The sequence below is a fragment of the Elaeis guineensis genome, chromosome 11 (genome assembly GCF_000442705.2).
Source record: "Elaeis guineensis isolate ETL-2024a chromosome 11, EG11, whole genome shotgun sequence".
Taxonomy (NCBI): domain Eukaryota; kingdom Viridiplantae; phylum Streptophyta; class Magnoliopsida; order Arecales; family Arecaceae; genus Elaeis; species Elaeis guineensis.
This window is the reverse complement of record NC_026003.2, coordinates 111028260-111052253: the sequence shown is the minus strand read 5'-3', so window position 1 is coordinate 111052253 and position 23994 is coordinate 111028260. Positions and strand designations below refer to the sequence as shown.

The window sequence follows — 23994 nt, the reverse complement described above, 5'->3', positions numbered from 1 at the left end:
GTGAAACTCTGGCTAGATAGCTTGTGTCTGGTATGGTTGATCAAGTTGGTTGACTATTAACTGATCAGACTTGATTCCAGGCACAATCCATTTAGAAGGCCTTCAGGGAATGGACCTGATTGGATTTGTAGTGTCTTAAATGGGCTCCTCATCTATGAGTCATCCTTTAGCTAGCTTGCTGAGTTGCAGGTGTCTACTTTAGTCAAGTAAGCAGGTTGAATATTACTAACCAGACCTCCTCGGGTCCAAATAAGGTAATTTCGTTTTTGGTCTTTTTGGCTGAAGATTCAGGTAAATCAAATGCGGCTGCCGTAACAGCAGGAACCATGTATCATTTTAAATACACAGTTGCAGGCATCAAAGTGTATAAAATAACTGTACTGCATACTTCTCAAAGCAAAAAATTAATGTGCAGTGGTGTAACAAAACCAGATAGCCGATCTGAGTAACTACCATCAACTGGCTTTATTTTATAGCTTAATTTGCGTCTCAACACATGAGTTGTTCCAAAGTTGATTGTTCTTCTCGGCATGACACTGTGATCGCGACTGCAGTCCATGGGCTGTAGTTCTGGGCAAAGCAACAGTTGGAGTCAGAGCTCTTTCTTGCCTGTGTACCTTGTTAAGAAGGCCTGCATCAGGAGAACATAGAGGCAGAAGGAACTCCAAAACTGAGGCATCAAAGCAGCCACTTTGTGTTGCTGACGAACTTCAATTGCTCTCCGTTTCTGATACCAAGTACCAGTTTTCTGCCGGTTTGACCTGTTCTCGGTTGAACCGTTCACAACGGTGAAAGATTCGGGAGTTGAAACATTCGCATGCTGTCACATTGTGACTTGGAAAGATAGAAAGGGCCAACCCAAATGCGTCGTCATTCATTTCAGAAGCAAAGCACTTTGAAATCTCAGGTATCAATACTTCCTTTTTCTTCCGACACGACAAGCCTTGCTGGAGTGGGGATTCTGATCATGAGGACCGGCTTGGAGACCCACTCTTTCTTAGGTGCATCGGGTCTCTCTTGCCGGAAACGGAACTGAAATCTGTTGCATGTCTCGTTGCCTGGGATGAGATTCCATGCATTCTTTCTATCATCAGCCTTCTGTAGCACAAGTTCAAACTTTAAAGAAACCATAGACTTGTTCGAACCTTATGCTCTGCTATACGTAGGATACTACATGTGGGTTAGATAGGCTACTTCTTGATTAAAATGTTCAATTAGTCTTATTTAATGGAACTGGAAACTCAAGCAACTGCTCTCATTATCTCTCCTCAAAGCCCAAATACATTAGTTTAGAAAGCAGTGACAGAAATTGCAATGAATCAAAATAACTTTTATTTCAATAAACATCTAAATTTCACATAACAAAATCCAATAAATATGGTGACCAAAGAAAAGAATGAAGAAAAGAATGTGATTGTTTTGTTTCTCTGTTCTAAACACTTGCATTAGCCACCAACAATCCCACCAAACCTAAACGTCCATCTTTGCATGATTTCTTTGCCACCAGCATCATGAATTGGGTTTGATCGACTCCAAGAACTGCACCACCTCCGCCATGCTCGGCCGCCTCGAAGCAGCCTCAGAAGTGCAAATCAACCCCATCTTGAGGACCTGAATCAACTCGGTCTCCACGAAGCCCCTCAGGTTTCGATCGATGCAATCAGATGCAGTGCCATCCTCCAACACCCCTCTCACGTAGTCACGCAGCACCACCACCTCTGCCGCCCCCGGGCTGTCCACCGGTTTCCTCCCAGTCACCAGCTCCAGCAAAATCACCCCAAAGCTATAGACATCGCACTTGTCGCTATATCTCAAGCTCTGGGACGCCAGCTCCGGCGCCACATATCCTATGGCAGTATGAAACTTGGATAAGACATAGTCCCCCAGGATCGGCAGCAACTTCCCCAGGCCATAATCAGCTAACTTGGCCTCATACCCTTCATCTAATAATATGTTCGTAGACTTGATGTTGAGGTGCAGGATTTGGGGCCTGCAGTCATGGTGAAGATAAGCGAGAGCCCTCGCTGTTCCAAGAGCTATATTGAATCTCCTGGACCAGAACAGCTCTCCCCTGCCACCACCACTGCTGCTGCCAGAATAAGAATTGCGAGAACCATGGAGGTGGTCATAGAGGCTGCCATTGGCGATAAATTCAGATAGAATCAACTGCATTGTGGATGACCAGTAGTATCCCTGGAATGCCACCAGATTGGGGTGCCTGAGGCCGCCAAGCCGGCTCATCTCCTGCTCGAACTCGTCCTGGTTCCTTATTCTCCCAAGTGTCTCCAGCTTCTTCACGGCAATGGAGACACCGCCCTCAAAGCTGGCCTTGTAGACCGTTCCGATCGATCCACCTCCAACCAGGCAGTCCTTGTCGAGCAATGCCTTGGTGCCTGCCTCCCAGTCTTCGTACTTGGAAGGTAGACTCTTGCTGAAGAGAACCAGCTTTCCAATGATCACATTTGAACCATTGGAAGCTGGAGGGGTGCTCTCAGAAACCGGAATCTCTTCCTCCTCCCCTCTCTTCTTTCGATATGCCTGGATGTTCATCACAGTCACGATGCAGACGCCGATGAGAATCACAGCCGCGGCGACAATGACCACGATGGTAGATATACTCAACTGCCTTGCTCGCCGGGGACGACCGCCGGGGCAGGAATTATCTAAAGGAGGGCCACAGAGAAATGCATTGTGAGAGAAAGCCGACGGACCGAAGTGCTGGATGGTGGGAGGGATGGCGCCACTGAGGTTGTTGTAAGAGAGATTGAAATGGGTCAGTAGTGTTAGATTCCCCAGTGAGTCAGGGATGATTCCTGTGAGTGAATTCTCTGAGAGGTCGAGGAATTCGAGCTTGGTGAGGTTGCCAAGTATCACCGGGATGCTCCCATTGAGCTGGTTGTGGTGGAGGTCGAGGTATTGGAGGTAAGTGATGCTGTAGAGTGTGTCAGGGATTTCTCCCTGCAAGCGATTTCCCGATAAATCCCTGCAAAACCATAATTCTGTGAATCATTCGATCAAATTCCTGAAAGAAATGATTTTTTAAAGGTTTATGGACTCAGTTTTTGCTGTTACAAGGACTCACAGCTCGAGAAGGAAGAGGCATTGGCTCAGGGCATTCGGAATCTCGCCGGAAAGTTGAAGGTTTTTGAGGTCCAGAATCTGAAGCAGGTCGGCGCCTGCAAGCTCCGGTGGAATTGAGCCTCCAACGGCGGCATTGTTCCCTAATCTGAGAACGTTGAGAGACTTCAAGCTCCCAATCTCGGCCGGGATTCCTCCACCGAGATCATTCAAGCCTAAATCCAAATACTTCAGGCGTCGGCAATTGGCGATGCTGGAAGGAATTCCACCATCCAATTCATTGCCGGAGACATCAAAATGGCCAAGCCTGTCGCTGCAAGTGTTGATCGCCGGGATTTGTCCCTGGAATTTATTAGAAGATACATCGAAGTAGCTGAGGTTTTGGAGGGCCAGGAGACCGAAAGGCACCAATCCGGAGAAGAAGTTGCTCCCGACATCAAAAAGGTCCAAGCTTTGGCACCTGGAGACCTTATCGGCGACGGTTCCCGTAAGCGAATTGTTCCTCAGCGAGACATAGTTGATGGCCGGCGGCTCACAGATCTCGGGCAGGAACTCGCCAGTGAGATTGTTGAAGGAGAAGTCGAACCCGACCAGGTTCGAACAGTTGGCGATGGACGACGGGAGCGGGCCGGAGAGGTTGTTGTGGGAGAGGGAGACGAAGCGGGTCTTGAAGCAGTTATGGAAGAGGTTCTCGGGGATCTGACCGGAGAAGGAGTTCATGGAGAGATCGAGGAGGCGGAGGCCAGGGAAGTTCCCAAGGAAGGGCGGGACGGGGCCGGAGAGCTCGTTTTTGCTGAGGTTGAGCTTGTGGAGGGTGGTGAGGGTGGCGAACTCCGGCGGGATTCCGCCCGAGAAGCGGTTACCGAAGAGGGAGATGGTCTGGAGGGAGGGGAGGCCAGCGAGGGCGGCGGAGAGGGTGCCGGCGAGGGAAGCGCTATGAATGAGAACCTTCTCGACGTCGCCGGTAGGTCCGCAGGTGACGCCGGCGAAATCGCTGCAGGGGTCGCGGCCGGGGGCGGCGTACCAGGAGGTGAGGGCGCCACTGGGGTCGGCGGTCACGTTGCCCTTGAACTCGAGGAGAAGCTCCTCCTCCTTCTCTGTCGCCGGCGAGACTGGAGAGATGCGGAGAAGGAGGAGGAGGAGGAGGGCGGAAGCGGCGGGAAGGAGGCAACGGTGGCGGCTTGTCATCTTGGGCGGCCGTTAGTCGAGGGTGGTGCGGTCACCGCCCTCGGCATCCCCGCTAGAAAGGGCGTAGAAGGGAGAGAGCAGTAGGTGAGGGCTTTTTAAGTGAGTCGTTTTAATGGGGATGGGGAGTTCCTCCGGTGAGCGGTTACAAAAGGGGGGGAAGCATGTGTCCAGTAGGGTACTCAGTACTGTCTTTTTGTGGATGGATGTGGGGGAATTGGCATTTAATGGGCAAAGGGAGGAGGGGGTGGTGTTGTTATTGGTGGTAAGGTGATGGTGGTAGTGACGGTATTCTTCTTGTTGTTCTTATTGGAAGAATAATTGAATGCTTCTACTTCCAACCACCAGGGAAAAGAGAGATGGAGGAATTGAAAGAATGAGAAGGGGGAAGTCTATGAGAGAAACCGTGTGGGAGAGAGCAGTGCTTGTTTCCAGAGATTTGGGTTTTCTTCTTTTATTTCCCCTCACTGTGGTGACTTTTTAATCCTCTAATGGCTTGGAAATATGTTTCTTTTCTTTTTATTAGGAGGGAGCCCACAAAGGGAAAGGGCGAGGAGGGGATTGTTGTTTCCTGTTCTCCTTTATGACAAGATGGAGAGCGTTATGTAACGGAGAGAGTGTGGGCTGCAAAAAGAGCAGAAAGAGAGGAAGAGCTGGGAGCAGGGAATTATAAGGAGTGGAAAAGGCTGTTGCTTTGGGAAAGAGAGAAGAAAGTGAGGGAGTAGGTCAGCTGTCTACCATTCAGGCAAAGAAGTCGCCAATTAGCTACAGCATTTGATGTGGTACACCTGCATTGACTGGATTTTGAAATTAATAAATCACATAAAAGATTTGCAAAATTAATATAAATCATATTAATGACATGAAAAACTATTTTAGTATTGAAATAATTGTCTGAAAAATTATTTCGTAGTTCATTTATATCTTCGCTATTTATTCCTCCTGGGTTTACCAATATATAAAAATTTGATTTTAAAAAAAAATATTTCATGGGGCATTTTGTGTGACAAATTTTAGGTCAGTTAATATAGCAGGCGTTTTTTATTAATATATTGATAAATGGTGCATGCCTCTATTGCGACCTCATCATGATCTTTTTATGATGTAGATCGCCAAGTATTTACTAATTTAGAATTTTCGATAAGATATATGCTAGGTGACTTTTTCATGTAAGAAATATCTAGATAGCATCGCTAGCAAAGTCTATTCAACAAAAATATAACAAATAACAACATTGTGGAAAGTAAAAAAGATTAAAAATTAGAAATATTATTTTCTAAAAAAGCTGTGCAATCCCACCATATTACTCGTTCCAATTATTCATCAACTGCCAACCCATGAATGGCCCCATCCACATAAACTGCAACAATTTTCTCTCACAACATCAAACAAATTATTAAGAAAGGCAAAACAGCATTGCATAGCATTAGTCTATTGGTCAACCATTTGACACCTAATTTCATTTTCTGAGGGTCATAACTTCTTAAGTCGTCTAGAGATTAGAAAATGAGTTGGGAGACCAAACTTTTGTGGTCATGGATTCATACCGTTTGCTACAATTTGAACTTGTATCGCACGCAGTGGGTGTTTTTGAAGATAAACTATTCAAATACGACAAGTGGACTCGGTTATTTTACGATCCTCTCTTGCCGTCCGGGATGAACAGGAAACACAGTATCATTTTTTGTCTTGGTTCCATACTTCCAAGCACCAGAGGAGATGACAGAGAGAACAGGTCTGCTTGGTCCCTGATTAAACTTAAAAAGAGGAAAAGATAAAGAAAGAGTAGGTGATGTTAGTTGGGATAGTTTTTGTATGGAAAAGGGAGAGTAGTGATGACATGCACCACCATCACCATGCTTGGGCACTATCTGCCACTTTATTCTTGTGATAGGAATAAAATAGGAGGGAAGGGAAAACTTTTGCCTGGAGGGGAGCACAACAACCTCAGAGCTTGGAAGTTGGAAAGGAAAAGGACATGCCTTTCTAGGACAATGATTAACAAAGCCTGTTTCAGTTGAAGAAGATTTTAATTGTTGTTGGCTATGGATATCAAAATTAAACACCCATAATTCAATTACAATTGATATATGGCATACCAAAAAATTGGGTGGGGGAGAGAGAGAGAGGTATTAGAAAATGAAAAATACTTGTACACATGCAAAGAAATTGCTGAGATCACAATTATTGAATGACAAAACTCCACAGCCAACTCTCATGTTTCATAGCAAATTCTATAAGATGCATCAATCCTTTCTTGCTACATGACAAGAAAATTGTTCCTATATGAATGTTATTCTTCAGCGTCTTTTAAGATTAGGTGAAAGAGAAGTGTGTGCATGAGCTGGCTTGCTTTTACTACTATTTTAATACAGTTTGAAACATATATCTCTCTCCAATTTGAGTGGTAATGTGCTACTAATATAGTTTAAAACCTCCAAAGGCAAGTCCTTGGGACACCGATAGTTGTTGACCATCATGTGCTTGGTGTAGAGGGATCACTTTACATCACTTATCATTTGTATAGAGGACACACTAACTGTCCTGTCCCATTGTTAGAATGAACATGGGGTGATTGATGGGACATTTGAGCTTATCTAAACTTGTTGAAGGTATATAAACCTCTCTTATATGTATCACAGGGGCTTAAAGTCTTGGATGATTGTGGTTGATCATATTGTATTGAGATTTGACTATAGTTTAGCATGATCTGGATGCTTGGGTATGGCAAATTTTTCTGCCACTATAATTGTTCATGAGTAAATTTGTACCACTGTAATAGCCTACGGGTTTTTATATTTGGTTATATGACTAATTTTGCATCTTTATAGTGGTCTATGAGCTTTCATGACTAGCTCCCTGCAACCGCAACCAGAACCATCAATACCAATGCTAAGCATGGTCTCTCAAATCTCTCATCAAGCTCCATGTAATTCCCTGAACATCTCATGGCCAAACTTCTCGTGGTAAATATATACTTCTGCCGTTCTGCTTGCCCACCTAACTCTAATTTCAAGCATGCTCAACTTTCTCTTCCTTTGCATTCTCCTTGGCCCCATTGCTCATGCTGTGCTCATTATAGATCTTTTCTTTTTTATTTCAGATATCTCTAATTTCATATATTGTTTTTCCTAATTTAAATGTCTCAATCAATGTTCCTTATTACATAGGTATGTTTGATTTGCAACTAGAATTGGAAGGAATTAGAATAGAAATCAAAATGATCATATCCCTAAAAGTATTTAGTTCACGACTGGAATTAGAATGCGACTTAAATATTAGAAGAGAGTAGAGATTAGATTTTGAGAGATTGGAGCGTTATCATTTCTCTTAAAATCAGAATGATAATGGAACTTTCTTCAATCAAATGATTAGAATGGAAGTCACCTACTTCTATTTCCATTCCAAAATCTAACTCCCTCCAATAATACATGCCCTTATAGTAGAATCACATGGAGAATTAGCATTGAAAAGAAGTTGGCTGGGTGTTTCTCCTTGTAACAAGTGAATTTGAAAGGTAAGTTTGAGCTTTGGCAACAAGTGTCACTCCCCTCTTTTGTGATCTATTTATCATAGTGTGCACCAGCAACCTCTCAAGAATTCCAGTCTCTATGGGGATCTCCCAAAAAAAATGTACATGTTAAGCAATCACTATGGTCAAAGGAGCAGAAGAACCAAAAAAAAAAAAGGGCAGAAGAACCAAAAAAAACTGTACTTCTATTCTATAACTAAAACTGTGGATGTGCGCCTCCGCTGGTCATTCTACTTTTGATAGATTTTATTATTTCTTATTTCTCTCGTGTTTGATTCTCCACTATTACAGATAACTTTTACAGTGTGCATCTATCTCCGTAACTTCAACAACCAGACTGCTTCCTTGAAACTCCAATATTATATACACTGTTCCATCCAAAGAGGAATCAAAAGCTATAGGCCCATGTGGTTTTGCACTGGCTTTCTGTTTTTGTTTTCAAAAAAAAAAAAAAAAGACTAGATTGAAGGGTACATATGATAAACCTTTTTATTTTTTTCAAAATATAATGTTAAAAATTTTTGGAAGAAAAAATTTATTAATTTAAAATTAAAATGGAACAAAAGCAAGAGATAGGAGTAACTTTATGCAAATGCCATCCGCAACATCAATTTCCATGGGAGACTTAACTAACATGTAAAGAAGCAAAAGCACAAAAATAACAACATTAATTACCAAACAGGCTCTAAGTAATAGTATGAAGGTGGAAGCTAGAAAATTTGTGCATTCTTTTGATGGTTATACTAAAGGTCTAAACTTGACTCATAAATATAAATAATCTCAATTTCTTAAGCTTTATTTATCAAAATAAATAAATAAATAAGAATCATGTTAGAATTTAACTTAAAGAAAAAAGTTGGGAAAAAGACCACACTAGGCATGGGAAGAACTCTAGATTGGGAGTACAAATAAATGGGATCGGTTTGGATCATGAGTTATCTCAATCTAATTTAATTTTTTATTTGAATACTAATGCTGCAATCAAATAGGAAACCGATTGTGTCAAATAAGATTTATAGATAAAATTTTTGACTTAATGATCATTTAAATTGGATTGGATTTATGTATAATTTAATTTTAATCTGAAAATTTTAGATTTAGATCGGACTGGATGGTGTCTGGACTTCACATGTTATTGGACTAATTTATCCTAATAGAAATATGATAATTTTGCTTTTAATAATTAGATAAGACTAAGCAACATCCGGCATGCGTGCAGGACACGTTGGCTGAGCCTTTAAAAACAAAAGTAATAAAGCAAGAGGTGTGGTTAGTATGGTTGTATAGAGGCGACTAATGACAAGACCCTACGTCAAACTGAGCGATAAATCCAGAGGGATTCATGTCACCATGTTCCCAAAGGTGGACCCAGGAGAAACTATCGGGAAAAATATTTAATAAAGTCAGCGTCAACTAATGCTGCTTTGACGCAACCCGTGGTTATAATTTTGTTGTTTCCATGATTCCATCGCACTCTTTCTTTTTTTGCTTCAGGTACAAATCCATCACATTAGGCATGACCTCGACCAAGTAAAATGGAGAAAGATTGCAAGGCTTGATGGGTCCAAATCCCGTGTTGCCATTAATGTTTGTCTCCATTCCGACCTCATGGCGATTGTACAAAGTTGGACCACTTCTGGCCTGATTGATAGTCATTTCTTTTTCCTTTTGAAGGAGAAGAACTGATTTCTAATTTTTTAGTTTGGTAAAAAATATTGTGTTGCAGCCTGTCCTGATGGGATAATCGGTCGGAAGTTGAGTTATACATATAAATAATAAATAAAAAAAAATTTATAAAAAAAAATTATCAAAAATTATCAGGTGATGGATCTTTCGATCTTATCTTTTTTTATAATACAAAGAAAGCCATTACACGTAACTCCTATCTATGAATACTCGAAACATGAGAATTATAACATTTAATGAGTAGTTACCTCATTAATTGGCGTTAAGATCGAGTAATGGACCGCTCCTAGGTGATTATTGCATTCCATATCCACATGTAGTTAATGCTCATGTCGAATAACTAGGCACCATACCTGTAATGTCGATAATCAGGTCAGCCACTAACCAAAATAAGATGAAGGAGATCAAAAGCAAATCGAGGTAAACGTTCTACTTATTAGCAGTTCTAGTTAAGTCGATTAGCAAATAATACTGGAGAAGCAGGCCAGTCATGGGCCGATGTAACGTTTAACTTAGATAATAACAATTTGCTGCCATGTTCCAGGTGATGATGAAGTCGGACTTATGATGAGGTCGGTCTTCTGATAACCTTGGCCTTCTAATGAGCTCGGCCTCCCGATGAGGTCAGCTTTCTGATGACTTCGACCTTCTAATGAGGTTGACCTCCCGATGAAGTCGACTTTCTGATGAGCTCGATCTCCCAATGAGGTCAGCTTTCTGATGATCTCGACCTTCTGATGAGATCGATCTTTTAACGAGCTCCACAATCGAGCTTTACATTGGTATTTTTGTCAATCCGAGAACTCATGAGTCCCGAGGACATCAGCTGAGGTGGTACGATCCCCTAAAACATCAAGAAAATAGTCGGCTATATGTCGAATATCACTAGTTAGTCGTGTTGGGAATAGTGTCCCAAAGCCAATCGTCAGCTTGTTGACGGTTGTGCTCCTTTTGTATTAGTACATGAATTATAAATAAATAAAAGTTATTTTGATATTTTTTCATCACAAATGTTTCATCTTCTAATGAACTCCTGTGTTGTGGTGAAGTCCTTAGGACTATTTAGACTCGACAAAGGAGGATTTGTCGTTTAGTCCTTAAACATGTTCGCGACCAAATGATACGTTGTTACCAAGGACGACAATATTTATCGAGCATAGGTCGTTGTGTGCCATATGGGTTGGTTGTCCTCATAACCAAAGAGTGTGGAGACACTGGTATGGCATACAGGTGAGATGTAATGGTACATCTGCACTGAACGTGACCAACTCCGGAGCTATTTCTGCTGTCAAGATTTGCTCCGATGGGATATGGGTATAAATGTCCCTCCGACCTGAGACTGCCACGGTGACTTGCAAGCAACTCACTGCACTTAGGCACTGGACTACCTGAATTTCTAATTCAGTGACGGAAGGTTGCTGGGTGTAGTCAAGTACTTGACTTGTCGGTGCGTGTGTCAAGATGGGATTGACCACTCCAGTTTAGGAGCTGTGTACAGTCGTGTTTCAATTTAGCAAAACCTTGGCCAGGGTAGTCCTAGTGAGGAGTCACAGGACTAATTGAGTTGAGCACGATTCGGATGATATCATCAGGGTTGACAGTTTAACCCTGAGTCATCCTAAACACAGGGGTCAAAAGGATGAATTATACGGTAACCATATTCACGTAGGTTCTGAATGTTGCGATTGCGATTATTCGACCTATCCGATCGTCGGGTACCATTGCTAGATGGTCACTTCGATTAGTACAGAAATTGGTTCCTGTGCTACCGGCTTAGGTTCGAACCTGCGGGGTCACACACATTAGAGGTTCCTTTCTGATCTGATGGCTGATTATGAGTCTTATCTATCTGAAACTCTATGATTGAGAATTAGGATTCTCTAATCATGAGTTCCACACATTTTGGGTACCGGGGTCAAAATTTTGAATTTCGAATTTTGAATTTGAAATTTGAACTCTTTGATCAGGGTTTCATATCGATGGTCTCTGATGCCTGATTGCTCATCGAATTTGGACTCAATATTTATGAGAGGTTTAATTAGTGATTTAATCACTAATTAACTCAATTTGATTGAGTAATTATTTTTGGATCAAGTCCAATTGAATTGGATTCAGTTTGGATTGACCCGATTAGGTTAAATGTTGACCTAATCGCTAAGGTGGTTTAGTCCTTGATTTGATCAGGGGTTAGGTTTAGTTAATTCTTGATTTGATTAGAATTTTATTAAGCCTAATTAAGCCTAATTATGTTGGGTTTAATTTGGTCTAATTGTGCTCAACCTATTTTAAACTAGGTTGGCTCAATTTGAATCAAACCACCTTGTTTTAAATTCCCTGCGTCACCCAACTTCCTTGCACCCATTTGAATTCACGAGAAGAAACTTCTCATGAAATTTTTCTCACGCAAAACCCTTCCCCACGTCCTCATTTGTGCGCCATATGGATGGCTAAAATAATTAGTTAGCCATTCAAATTCAAAGCATGTTTGAATTTGAATGGATAACTTATCACTTGCCCTTTCATCCTTATCCATTTTGTGCGCCACATTACTTACACGAGAAAAGGTTTCTCGTGAAACTTTTTTCACGCACAAATAGCCACGCCCCTTCTCTTCTCACGCCCAAAAGGATAGGGATAAGTTGGTTTTCGTTTGAATTCAAATTTGATTTGAATTCAAATATGTAACCTCTTGTCTTTATCCTCTCACGCGGATAAGACACGTTCGACGTTGTTTTAAAAAGAGGAGAAAGGTGGGACGTGCGTAAAAAAAAAAAAAATTAGGAGAGAAACTTTGGGGCGTGAGGAAGGCTTCTGCGCAAGGTGAAGGTCCAAAACCTTCCGAGAGAAAAAGAAAGAAAAGAGAGAAAATTGGGCGCAGGGTTTTTGGTGTGTACCCTAGGGTTTCTACCTAGGGTTCGGGAAGTGAGATTGGTGTGCCACGAGTGTCGTGAGTCCACCAAATTTCAGAGAGAGATCCATCAGCCTCTCAAGTAACTGTGCAGACAATCTGGAGCATCCGAGAAGTCGGCACACATCGATCGAAGGAGTTCGATCAACATCTGCCATCAAAAGGGTGAAATCACGAACTAGCATTCGTGAGGAGCTGATCAGACGGGAGCTTCGTGTGGACGATCCGCAGAGGCCAGACAGTTGGGTGGCTGCGACGTGACGATCAGAGCCCTCCGACGGTGATCAGATTGCGGTGATCGACTACCCGCAAAAGGTGATGTGTTCTGAACACAGTACTGTAAAACGTTTACTGATTCAAATTTGAATTTCAAATTTAAATGCATGCTGTTGTATCATATTTAGATCCTAGTGTAGGGTTAATTAGTATTAATTAATGAGATTAATTAATAATTCTGCTGTAAAATAGTAATTTTAAAAAAGTTTTAAAATTACCATTTTACCCCTGCACTAAATTTTCGCTTCAATTGGTATCAGAGCCAGGTTCTAGAATATCATATACATATGCATGCGTAGATTAAGGTATAATCTATAAGTTTAAATTTGAAATTCAAAATTCGAAATTCGAAATTCAAAAAGATTTAAAATTTGAAATTTGTTAGAAGTTTCAAATTTGAAATTCAAAATTTGAAATTTGGTTGAAATCTCAAATTCGAAATTTGAAATTTGAAATTCGAAATTTGAAATTTGAAATTCAAAATTCAAATTTTGAAATTTAAAATTTGGTTGAAATCTCAAATTTAAAATTTGAAATTCGAAATTTGAAATTTGAAATTCAAAATTTAAAATTCAAAGATTGAAAATTCGAAATTTGAAATTTGGTTGAAATCTCAAATTTGAAATTTAAAATTTGAAATTTAAAATTTAAAATTTGAAATTCAAAAATTTAAATTTTGAAATTTGTATATTTAGATATACATGATCAAAGTAGCAAGTAATCTAATTGGGTTGGTTGTCATGGCCGTCCGGTCATAGGAGAAAAGTAGAGTTTAAGGGCCCTCTCTTCCCATTCGATGGGGTCTCCTATGGCGGTAGGGGTGCCGATGCAATTATATCCCATGCCGATGAAGCAGCGAAAGGACTTAATTAAGAAATTTATCATGAATGTGTTAGATTAGATCTAAAAGAAAATTTATGATTTATTTTGAGTTATTTTCTGTTATGAAATGAGCAATAGATTGCTGTTTATGAAATATGCTGACCCGTTTGTGAAATGAGTTAACACATTTGGTGAACAGAAAATAAAATCTTTCAAATTTAAAAATTGTTTTCGAAATGCCAAACCCTGACCCATCAGCCCAAGTACTTAATTAAAAGAATTAAGTGTTGTCTAGTAGGTCTAGAATTGTGAATTAAGACCTAAGACAATTGCATAAACTTTTGGGTCAATGGGTTAGATGAATTAGGTCCATAATTGGGTTAGACCTAAGGTTAGTTTAAAAAATGGACGAATTGGAGTAATTGGTCAAATCTAATCAAAAGTTGAATTAGATTAGGTCAAGGATACTCTAGACTCAACTTCAATAGTTGTAGTTGAATGGATCCATGTCTTTAACTAGACCAAGATGGACTTAATTCATGGCTATGCGGTGGAGCTCTATTTACTAAGTTGATCAAAATTAAAACTAATGAACCGGTTGGTGTCTAAGGTAAGTTCGGCAGTTTTGACCAGTGGTTCTTAAGCTGGAGCTACTCGCATTGATTCGATCATTGACAAGTTAATGGCAAATCCCCACCACTGATCTCACTTACCTGGCCAATCTGGTAAGTTAGATTTTGATTAGATCATTTGGTGATTAGAGCTCACCCATGTCATTAGGTAAATCAGTATGACTGATTTAGGTGCTCCTAATGCCAGCTTTAATTAAATCTTTTTTAATCTGACTTGGTGAAGTCAGTGGGAGGATTGAAATTGGCTGGATGATTTCTTCTCTACTATTCTTTAATAAAATCCTCAAAATTATTAGGTCCCTAAAATGATTAAGTTATAATGATAACTAAGTCATAGCCTCCCATTAAGTGAATGATAATGAGTCCATTAGTTCAATGATCATTGGAGGCCCAAAGGCCTGGTGCTCATTGGCTAATGGAATTATTATTCATAATATGATAATTTGATTGAGTCTTTCTGATGGTGGTTAGGTTGACCGGCCAAAGTCGGGCCTGATCATTTATTGGTCTGATTCACTAAATTAAGTCATGTTAATGGTTGGACCTAACCAGATCTTTTCAGTGGAGGCCAAAGCCTACTGATTAGGTTCTGGGGCAAAATAAATTACTAGAAGTTGTTTAGAGAAACAACTGGTTAAGAACCTACCCATAGATGCACATGGGTTGACCAACCAAAGTTGGGCTCGTGTGTAGTCTGTGTGGATTCTAGTACCCATTAAGGAATTAAAGTAATTTCTCGAATTGGAGGATGAGGCTACCAGTTCGTAAAAATATTGGAAAAAATTTTAGACTAAAGTCCAAGTCTTTAGTATTAATTTATGTACTAATAGAGGTCTCGTTTTCCTTTAAGCAGCTATGGCCACTACCCTGTCGCTCCGGTCATTATTAGATAATGACAAGCTCATGGGACCCAATTTCGATAGCTGGTATCGAAAATTGAAAATCGTCCTTGAGGATGAACGGATCCTTTATGTAGTAACGGATCCAGCACCTGAGGAGCCAGCTCCGAACGCTAGTAAAGCGATCCGAGACACTTACTTGAAGTGGCTCAATGACCGCACCACCGTTCGATGTATTATGCTGGCAGCAATGAATGACGAGTTCAGCCGAAGGTTTGAGAACGCCCAGCCACAGGAGATGCTTCAAATATTGAACGACTCCTTTGGCACGCCTGACGACGTTGAAAGGCACAAAACTAGTTGTGCTATTTTCAATGTTCGGATGAGGGATGGGGCCTCAGTCACTGATCATGTACTGTATATGATCGAGATGATTGAGCGCCTAAGCAAATTGGGCTTTTCTCTGCACGAGTAGCTCGGTAAGGATGCGATCCTTAATTCCTTGCCCAAGTCCTTCCTCCCATTCCTTACTCATTTTCGAATGACAAAGCCTGCAGTAAACTACCACGGATTATTGGGGTTGCTGCAGAACTTTGAGAAGGATCACCAACTCCATAAGGAGTCGGTGAATGTAGTGGGAGGGTCTTCTTCTCGTCGTCAACCCTTTGGGAAGGGGAAGAAGAACAAGAAGAAGAAAAATAAGAAGGTGCAATCTCATGCTGGGACAGTAGCACGGGGTCAGACCAAGAAGCGCAAGCATGACCAGAGCCAGGCGGAGTGCTTCTTTTGTAAGAAGCACGAGCATTGGAAGAGGAACTGTCCTCAATACATTGCCTCCCTGGACCCGAACAGGCCAAAGAAGAAGCAAGGTAATTATATGATAACTCCTTGCAACTTTTCGATTTGTGATACTACTGCCTGGGTATTGGATACCGGAAGCCCTTATCATATTTATAATTCGATGCAGGGTCTGCAGGTCAGTAGAAGATTTGATGAAGGCGAGAGGTTCCTGAATGTTGGAGATGGAAGCAAAGTTCCAGTTCTAGCTTTAGGAATCATGAGTCTTGTAATCAATTCTCGTAATGTAATTCTGAGTGAATGTCACTATTGTCCAAGTTTTTTATTAAATATTATTTCTGTAGGCCTTTTGGCCATGTACGGTTATGATTTTTTAATAAAAGAAAATATTTGCAATATCATTTTGAATGGTGTTACAATATTTGTTGGACAATTAAATAATGGAATTTACTTACTATCACAGCCTGTTAATGTGGTTCAAAAATTCGGTAAACGCTCTAGAATAGATAATGTGTCAGAAGTCTACCTTTGGCACTGTAGGCTAGGTCATATCAATAAGAACAGGATAAACAGGTTGGCTCAAGAAGGAATTCTTGAAGTTAGTGATTGTGAATCACTTCCAACCTGTGAGTCCTGTCTTCTTGGAAAGATGACCAAGTCACCTTTTACTGGAAAAGGTGAGCGAGCCAGTGAACTCTTAGGTCTGGTACATTCTGATGTATGTGGACCCATGAGCTCAAGTGCAAGAGATGGATTTTTCTACTTCATAACCTTCACAGACGACCTATCTAGGTATGGGTATGTCTATTTAATGAAGCATAAGTCGGAATCATTTGAAATGTTCAAACTATTCCGAAATGAGGTAGAAAAACAAACTGGGAAGTGTATTAAAACTCTTCGATCTGATCGAGGAGGTGAATACCTTTCCAATGAGTTTCTGACGTATCTAGGGGAGAATGGGATTCTCTCTCAGTGGACTCCTCCTGGAACACCACAGCATAATGGTGTGTCTGAAAGGAGGAATCGGACCCTGTTAGACATGGTTCGATCCATGATGGGGTTTGCTGGTCTGCCGATCTCCCTCTGGGGATATGCGCTCGAATCGGCTTGTTACCTTCTAAATAGAGTTCTGAGTAAGTCTGTAGCCAAAACGCCATATGAGATATGGATAGGACGTAAGCCAGTACTCTCGCACCTTAGGGTTTGGGGGTATCCGGCTTATGTTAAACGTTTAATTACAGACAAGCTTGGACCTAGGTCTGACAAGTGTAATTTTATAGGGTACCCAAAAGAGACCAAAGGGTATTATTTCTACCTTGCTGATGAGCAAAAGGTGTTTGTCAGCCTTAAGGCAATCTTTTTAGAAAAGGAGTTCTTTAGTGAAGGAACTGTTGCCTCTAAAGTCGAACTTGACAAAGTTCGACAGGTGGAAAAATCGACACATGTTACTGAACCTGAACCGGATTTGATTAGATCAGATCCGGAGCCCATTGATTATGCACCCTTAAGGCGGTCTGGTAGAGTACCACATCAACCGGACAGATATTATGGTTTCTTGGTCCGGGATGGTGATCCTATCGAACTTGATGAAAACGATGAGGATCCGATCACCTACATGGATGCAATGCAGAGACCTGACTCTGAGAAATGGCTAGAGGCCATGAAATCCGAAATGGAGTCCATGAAGGTCAACGATGTGTGGACATTGGTTGACCCACCCGAAGGAGTAAAACCCATAGGGTGTAAGTGGGTCTTCAAAAGGAAGAGGGGCGCAGACGGAAAGGTGGAGACCTATAAAGCCCGTCTGGTTGCCAAGGGATATCGTCAACGTTATGGTATAGACTATGACGAGACATTTTCTCCTGTGGCAATGCTCAAATCTATTCGGATTATGCTTGCGATAGCTGTCCATCTGGACTATGAAATCTGGCAGATGGATGTGAAGACAGCTTTCCTAAACGGAGAGCTGGACGAAGAGGTGTATATGATACAACCTGAAGGGTTCACATCTACAGATGAGTCTAAGGTGTGCAAGCTACAGAGGTCCATTTATGGACTTAAGCAGGCATCTCGGAGTTGGAACATACGTTTTGATAGGACGATCAAAACGTATGGCTTCGTTAAGAACGGAGAAGAACCCTGCATTTATAAGTGGGCTAATGGTCCAGCAGTAGTATTTCTTGTATTGTATGTGGATGACATTCTCTTAATCGGGAATGATGTCCCTGCATTACAGGGAATAAAGATTTGGTTATCATCACAGTTCTCCATGAAGGATCTGGGAGAAGCTTCCTACATCCTAGGGATGAGGATCTATAGGGATAGATCCAAAAAGTTGCTTGGCTTATCCCAGTCCATGTACATTGATACTATGCTGAAAAGGTTCAGCATGGAAAATTCCAAGAAAGACTATCTACCGATAGGCCATGGAATTTCTCTCTCGAAGAGGGATTGTCCGACAACACCTCAAGAGAGAGAGCGTATGGGTAGGATTCTATATGCTTCGGCAGTGGGATCTATCATGTACGCCATGACATGTACACGACCAGATATGGCATACTCACTAGGGGTAGTGAGTAGATACCAATCTGATCCAGGAGAGAATCACTGGAAGGTTGTTAAAATCATCCTGAAGTATTTGAGAAATACTAAGGACCAGTGGCTTATATATGGTGAATCGGACTTGAGACTTATAGGGTTTACAGACTCTAGTTTCCAGTCTGATCGAGATGATAGCAAGAGTGTGTCAGGATTTATTTTTACCCTTAATGGTGGGGCTGTCTGCTGGAAGAGTTCCAAGCAGCACACTGTGGCTGATTCAGTATGCGAGGCGGAGTATATTGCTGCATCAGATGCTGCCAAAGAAGCGGTGTGGCTGAGAAAATTCATCACCGAGCTCGGAGTAGCACCCTCCCTTGTTGGTCCAGTTCTGCTCTACTGCGACAGCTCTGGAGCCATTGCTCAGGCGAAAGAACCAAAGGCACACCAGCGGACGAAGCATATTCTGCGCCGCTACCATCTCATCCGAGAGATCGTGGATCGAGGTGACGTCGACCTTCAGAAGATCGACGGGAAGGAGAACCTGGCCGACCCATTCACTAAAGCCATTGCGGTGAAGGAGTTCAACGACTACAAGTCGAAGATGGGTATTAGATACTGCACCGATAGGCTTTAGGCCAAGTGGGAGATTGTTGCGAATAGTGTCCCAAAGCCAATCGTCAGCCTGTTGACGGTTGTGCTCCTTTTGTATTAGTACATGAATTATAAATAAATAAAAGTTATTTTGGTATTTTTTCATCATAAATGTTTCATCTTCTAATGAACTCCTGTATTGTGGTGAAGTCCTTAGGACTATTTAGACTCAACAAAGGAGGATTTGTCGTTTAGTCCTTAAACATGTTCGCGACCAAATGATACGTTGTTACCAAGGACGACAATATTTATCGAGCATAGGTCGTTGTGTGCCATATGGGTTGGTTGTCCTCATAACCAAAGAGTGTGGAGACACTGGTATGACATACAGGTGAGATATAATGGTACATCTGCACTGAACGTGACCAACTCTGGAGCTATTTCTGCTGTCAAGATTTGCTCCGATGGGATATGGGTATAAATGTCCCTCCGACCTGAGACCGCCACGGTGACTTGCAAGCAACTCACTGCACTTAGGCACTGGACTACCTGAATTTCTAATTCAGTGATGGAAGGTTGCTGGGTGTAGTCAAGTACTTGACTTGTCGGTGCGTGTGTCAAGATGGGATTGACCACTCCAGTTTAGGAGCTGTGTACAGTCGTGTTTCAATTTAGCAAAACCTTGGTCAGGGTAGTCCTAGTGAGGAGTCACAGGACTAATTGAGTTGAGCACGATTCGGATGATATCATCAGGGTTGACAGTTTAACCCTGAGTCATCCTAAACACAGGGGTCAAAAGGGATGAATTATACGGTAACCATATTCACGTAGGTTCTGAATGTTGCGATTGCGATTATTCGACCTATCCGATCGTCGGGTACCATTGCTAGATGGTCACTTCGATTAGTACAGAAATTGGTTTCTGTGCTACCGGCTTAGGTTCGAACCTGCGGGGTCACACACATTAGAGGTTCCTTTCTGATCTGATGGCTGATTATGAGTCTTATCTATCTGGAACTCTATGATTGAGAATTAGGATTCTCTAATCATGAGTTCCACACATTTTGGGTACCGGGGTCAAAATTTTGAATTTCGAATTTTGAATTTGAAATTTGAACTCTTTGATCAGGGTTTCATATCGATGGTCTCTGATGCCTGATTGCCCATCGGATTTGGACTCAACATTTATGAGAGGTTTAATTAGTGATTTAATCACTAATTAACTCAATTTGATTGAGTAATTATTTTTGGATCAAGTCCAATTGAATTGGATTCAGTTTGGATTGACCCGATTAGGTTAAATGTTGACCTAATCGCTAAGGTGGTTTAGTCCCTGATTTGATCAGAGGTTAGGTTTAATTAATTCTTGATTTGATTAGAATTTTATTAAGCCTAATTAAGCCTAATTATGTTGGGTTTAATTTGGTCTAATTGTGCTCAACCTATTTTAAACTAGGTTGGCTCAATTTGAATCAAACCACCTTGTTTTAAATTCTCTGCGTCACCCAACTTCCTTGCACCCATTTGAATTCACGAGAAGAAACTTCTCGTGAAATTTTTCTCACGCAAAACCCTTCCCCACGTCCTCATTTGTGCGCCATATGGATGGATAAAATAATTAGTTAGCCATTCAAATTCAAAGCATGTTTGAATTTGAATGGATAACTTATCACTTGCCCTTTCATCCTTATCCATTTTGTGCGCCACATTACTTACACGAGAAAAGGTTTCTCGTGGAACTTTTTCCACGCACAAATAGCCACGCCCCTTCTCTTCTCACGCCCAAAAGGATAGGGATAAGTTGGTTTTCGTTTGAATTCAAATTTGATTTGAATTCAAATATGTAACCTCTTGTCTTTATCCTCTCACGCGGATAAGACACGTTCGACGTTGTTTTAAAAAGAGGAGAAAGGTGGGACGTGCGTAAAAAAAAAAAATTAGGAGAGAAACTTTGGGGCGTGAGGAAGGCTTCTGCGCAAGGTGAAGGTCCAAAACCTTCCGAGAGAAAAAGAAAGAAAAGAGAGAAAATTGGGCGCAGGGTTTTTGGTGTGTACCCTAGGGTTTCTACCTAGGGTTCGGGAAGTGAGATTGGTGTGCCACGAGTGTCGTGAGTCCACCAAATTTCAGAGAGAGATCCATCAGCCTCTCAAGTAACTGTGCAGATGATCTGGAGCATCCGAGAAGTCGGCACACATCGATCGAAGGAGTTCGATCAACATCTGCCATCAAAAGGGTGAAATCACGAACTAGCATTCGTGAGGAGCTGATCAGACGGAAGCTTCGTGTGGACGATCTGCAGAGGCCAGACAGTTGGGTGACTGCGACGTGACGATCAGAGTCCTCCGACGGTGATCAGATTGCGGTGATCGACTACCCGCAAAAGGTGATGTGTTCTGAACACAGTACTGTAAAACGTTTACTGATTCAAATTTGAATTTCAAATTTAAATGCATGCTGTTGTATCATATTTAGATCCTAGTGTAGGGTTAATTAGTATTAATTAATGAGATTAATTAATAATTCCACTGTAAAATAGTAATTTTGAAAAAGTTTTAAAATTACCATTTTGCCCCTGCACTAAATTTTCGCTTCAAGTCGTAGGTTGCATGTCGTACCAAATTGGTTGGACTCCGACTAGTTTAGGTCTTCTATCCTGAGTCGGTGGTCAAGTTACGTAGATCTTAGTCGGTCGAACGTCGATTAGATCCAAACCTGTCGATCCAAATTGGATTGAACCACAGCAGATCGATCGATGTAGAAATGAGAAAGAATTGACTGTAGCACTCTTGGTCGATTGGGAGGCGAGAAAAAAAGCTGGTCAGCTAAGCGACGGGGATCTACCCTAATACTTGCCCTCTAATTCTTGAGTCAAATTGTGTAATTTTGATTGAACGAAAAGAGTTAGTCACCATGTGGATTCGAGTTGCTTCTTCGATGATCAGCCACGTTATCATTTCGTAGAACGAGTCATCATTTTTGAAGCATAGTCATTGAATCGAAGCATAGTCATAGATCATTCTATCATAGATCGTTTCATTGAATCGGAATGTAGTCATCGATCATTCTATCAAATCGAAACTTAATTGTAGATCATTCCATCGAATTGGAATATAGTCAATTAGAGAAAGCTTTATTTCGGATCAATTGATCCCTTGTAATCAGGAACAGGCTGACTAACCACAATTTTGTTCGCCTAGGCCTTCATGCAAACTGTAGCTTATACACTCATGACCTTTGGGCCGTAGTTGGTATGCTTGCGGTTGTCGAACCTTACGGCTCCATTAATCGAGCATCGATCGAATAATATTTCGTCGGATACTAGTCAACGATGCAATTGTTTGGTCGGATGTTAAGCGACCAAGTTACTTAATAAATTTCTGAGTATTTGAACTGTTCAGCACAGAGTTGTAGAATATGAGAAGTTTGGACTCTTTATAGATTTTTCTTGAAGAAAATAATGTCGTCGTTTGGAAGAGCTTTTCTAGTCGTCTGCCCCCTGGAGTCTCGGTCCTATCGAGATTGTGGTCAATTCGTTATTTGGAGGAGCTTTCTAAATCGTCTACCCCTTGGAGTCTCGATCTTTTCAAGATCATGTTGATCACGTCCGTCGTAGATTGAGCATGAGTTTCTTCCTCGGGATGCGGATGTGGTTTAAAGATTAGCAGGTAGCTGCACAAATCGATCCTGTAAGTATTTTGCCTAGATATCCCTGTCTTATTAAGATCTCTATCTCATCGTTCAATTGGATGTACTGTTTGATGTCATGACCGTAGTCATGATAGAACTGACAGTAGCATTTCTTATTGTGAGATGCCGACTGTGACTTCATCGATTGGGATCGTCGAAGATAGTTATCCCCCTCTATCTCCATGAGAATCTGCGCATGAGGAGCAGTTAAAGGGGTGTAAGAGTCATATTTGATGCCGAAGGTTTTAGGCTTTAGACTTGATCGGAAAGGTGGAGCCTCCCTTTCAGCACAGATTCAGCTGGATCTCGCTAAGGTTCCTGCCTCCTTTTTGTTCTTCTGACCTTTGCCCTCAGATTAGCGTCAGTCAATTGCACCTTCTTCAGTGCGAATATATTTCTATGCGTGTTCGAGGAGCTCGACATATGTCCGGATGCTTTCAGGAACTGACAAAGTTTCCACTAGTAGAGTCTTACTCTAGTTTTGGCATAGAGCTTACTGCTGAAGGATCCCTGATCTTCTATTTATAGAGGGACCGATAAGGCCGTTATAGGGTTTGTTAGGCTATTAGAGGAGTTGCATCAATAGAATGTCCAACTATATGGAAATCGTAGGGCGACTGCCCATGCGACAATAAGCTGTAACATGACTGTAGCAATCTGGAAGATAGCTATAAAATAACCATCTGTATTTTGAGATCACATCGATTATGGATCGATATCTCATATGGCAGATCAGTAGATAGCCGAACTGATCATAATGCTTCATCAAAAGTCACTTCAAGTTAGATCAGATTGGTGTTTAGTGGAGTTGAGTTGAACCAGATCGGCATTCAATCGATTTGACCCAAAAGTAGACTTTGATTCTCAGATGATTCTCTCTGATATTGCCATGTGCCAGAGATGGCTTTCTAGGAGATCGGCTTTCAACCTCCTGGTGAGATCCATTGAAGGGAAGGAGACCGTCGGTTTCTAGAAGTGGCACGTGGAGCGTGTCGGGAGTCAGGATGTGGTGACCGTCAAATGGATTGATGACTCATCTGGTGAGAATGTCGAGTCGAATGGCAGGACGAAGAATGGGGCCAGCGAGTGTGCCGAGAAGGTGCATCACGTGGCGCCGGCTCCTCCGATGGCCATTGCTGCTGCTGCTGCATCTATTAGAGACTATGGATAGCCTCCATTAATGTTTTAACTTACTGCACCAAGGCAGCAAATTGTTGTTGCTCCGTTGTGACCACAATAGTGAAGCACTGAGCTCTCCGAGGGTTGTCGGAGGTGCATCATGCTGTGATGAGCATCAAGCGGAGCTTGTAGAAGCGTTCTAGGCTCTCATCTTGGCTATAGTGGTTTTTGAAAGAATATTTCTTTTCTCTCCTTTCCTAGCACGTCAAACTGTTGCAGCCTATCTTCGACAAGGTAGTT

The 23994-nt window shown here is 41.6% G+C and overlaps 1 protein-coding gene and 1 pseudogene across 1 annotated transcript; both read right to left on the bottom strand.

Moving 5' to 3' along the window:
* Positions 1–391: 391 nt before the first annotated feature.
* On the bottom strand, positions 392–1510 carry LOC140852423 (uncharacterized; annotated as a pseudogene).
* On the bottom strand, positions 1310–4385 carry LOC105054177 (uncharacterized). Its single transcript, XM_010935623.4, has 2 exons — positions 3083–4385; positions 1310–2983 (listed from the first exon to the last, which is right to left on the bottom strand). The coding sequence occupies exons 1-2, from the start codon at positions 4264–4266 to the stop codon at positions 1510–1512; spliced, it is 2658 nt and encodes an 885-aa protein (XP_010933925.1). The 5' UTR covers positions 4267–4385; the 3' UTR covers positions 1310–1509.
* Positions 4386–23994: the final 19609 nt, after the last annotated feature.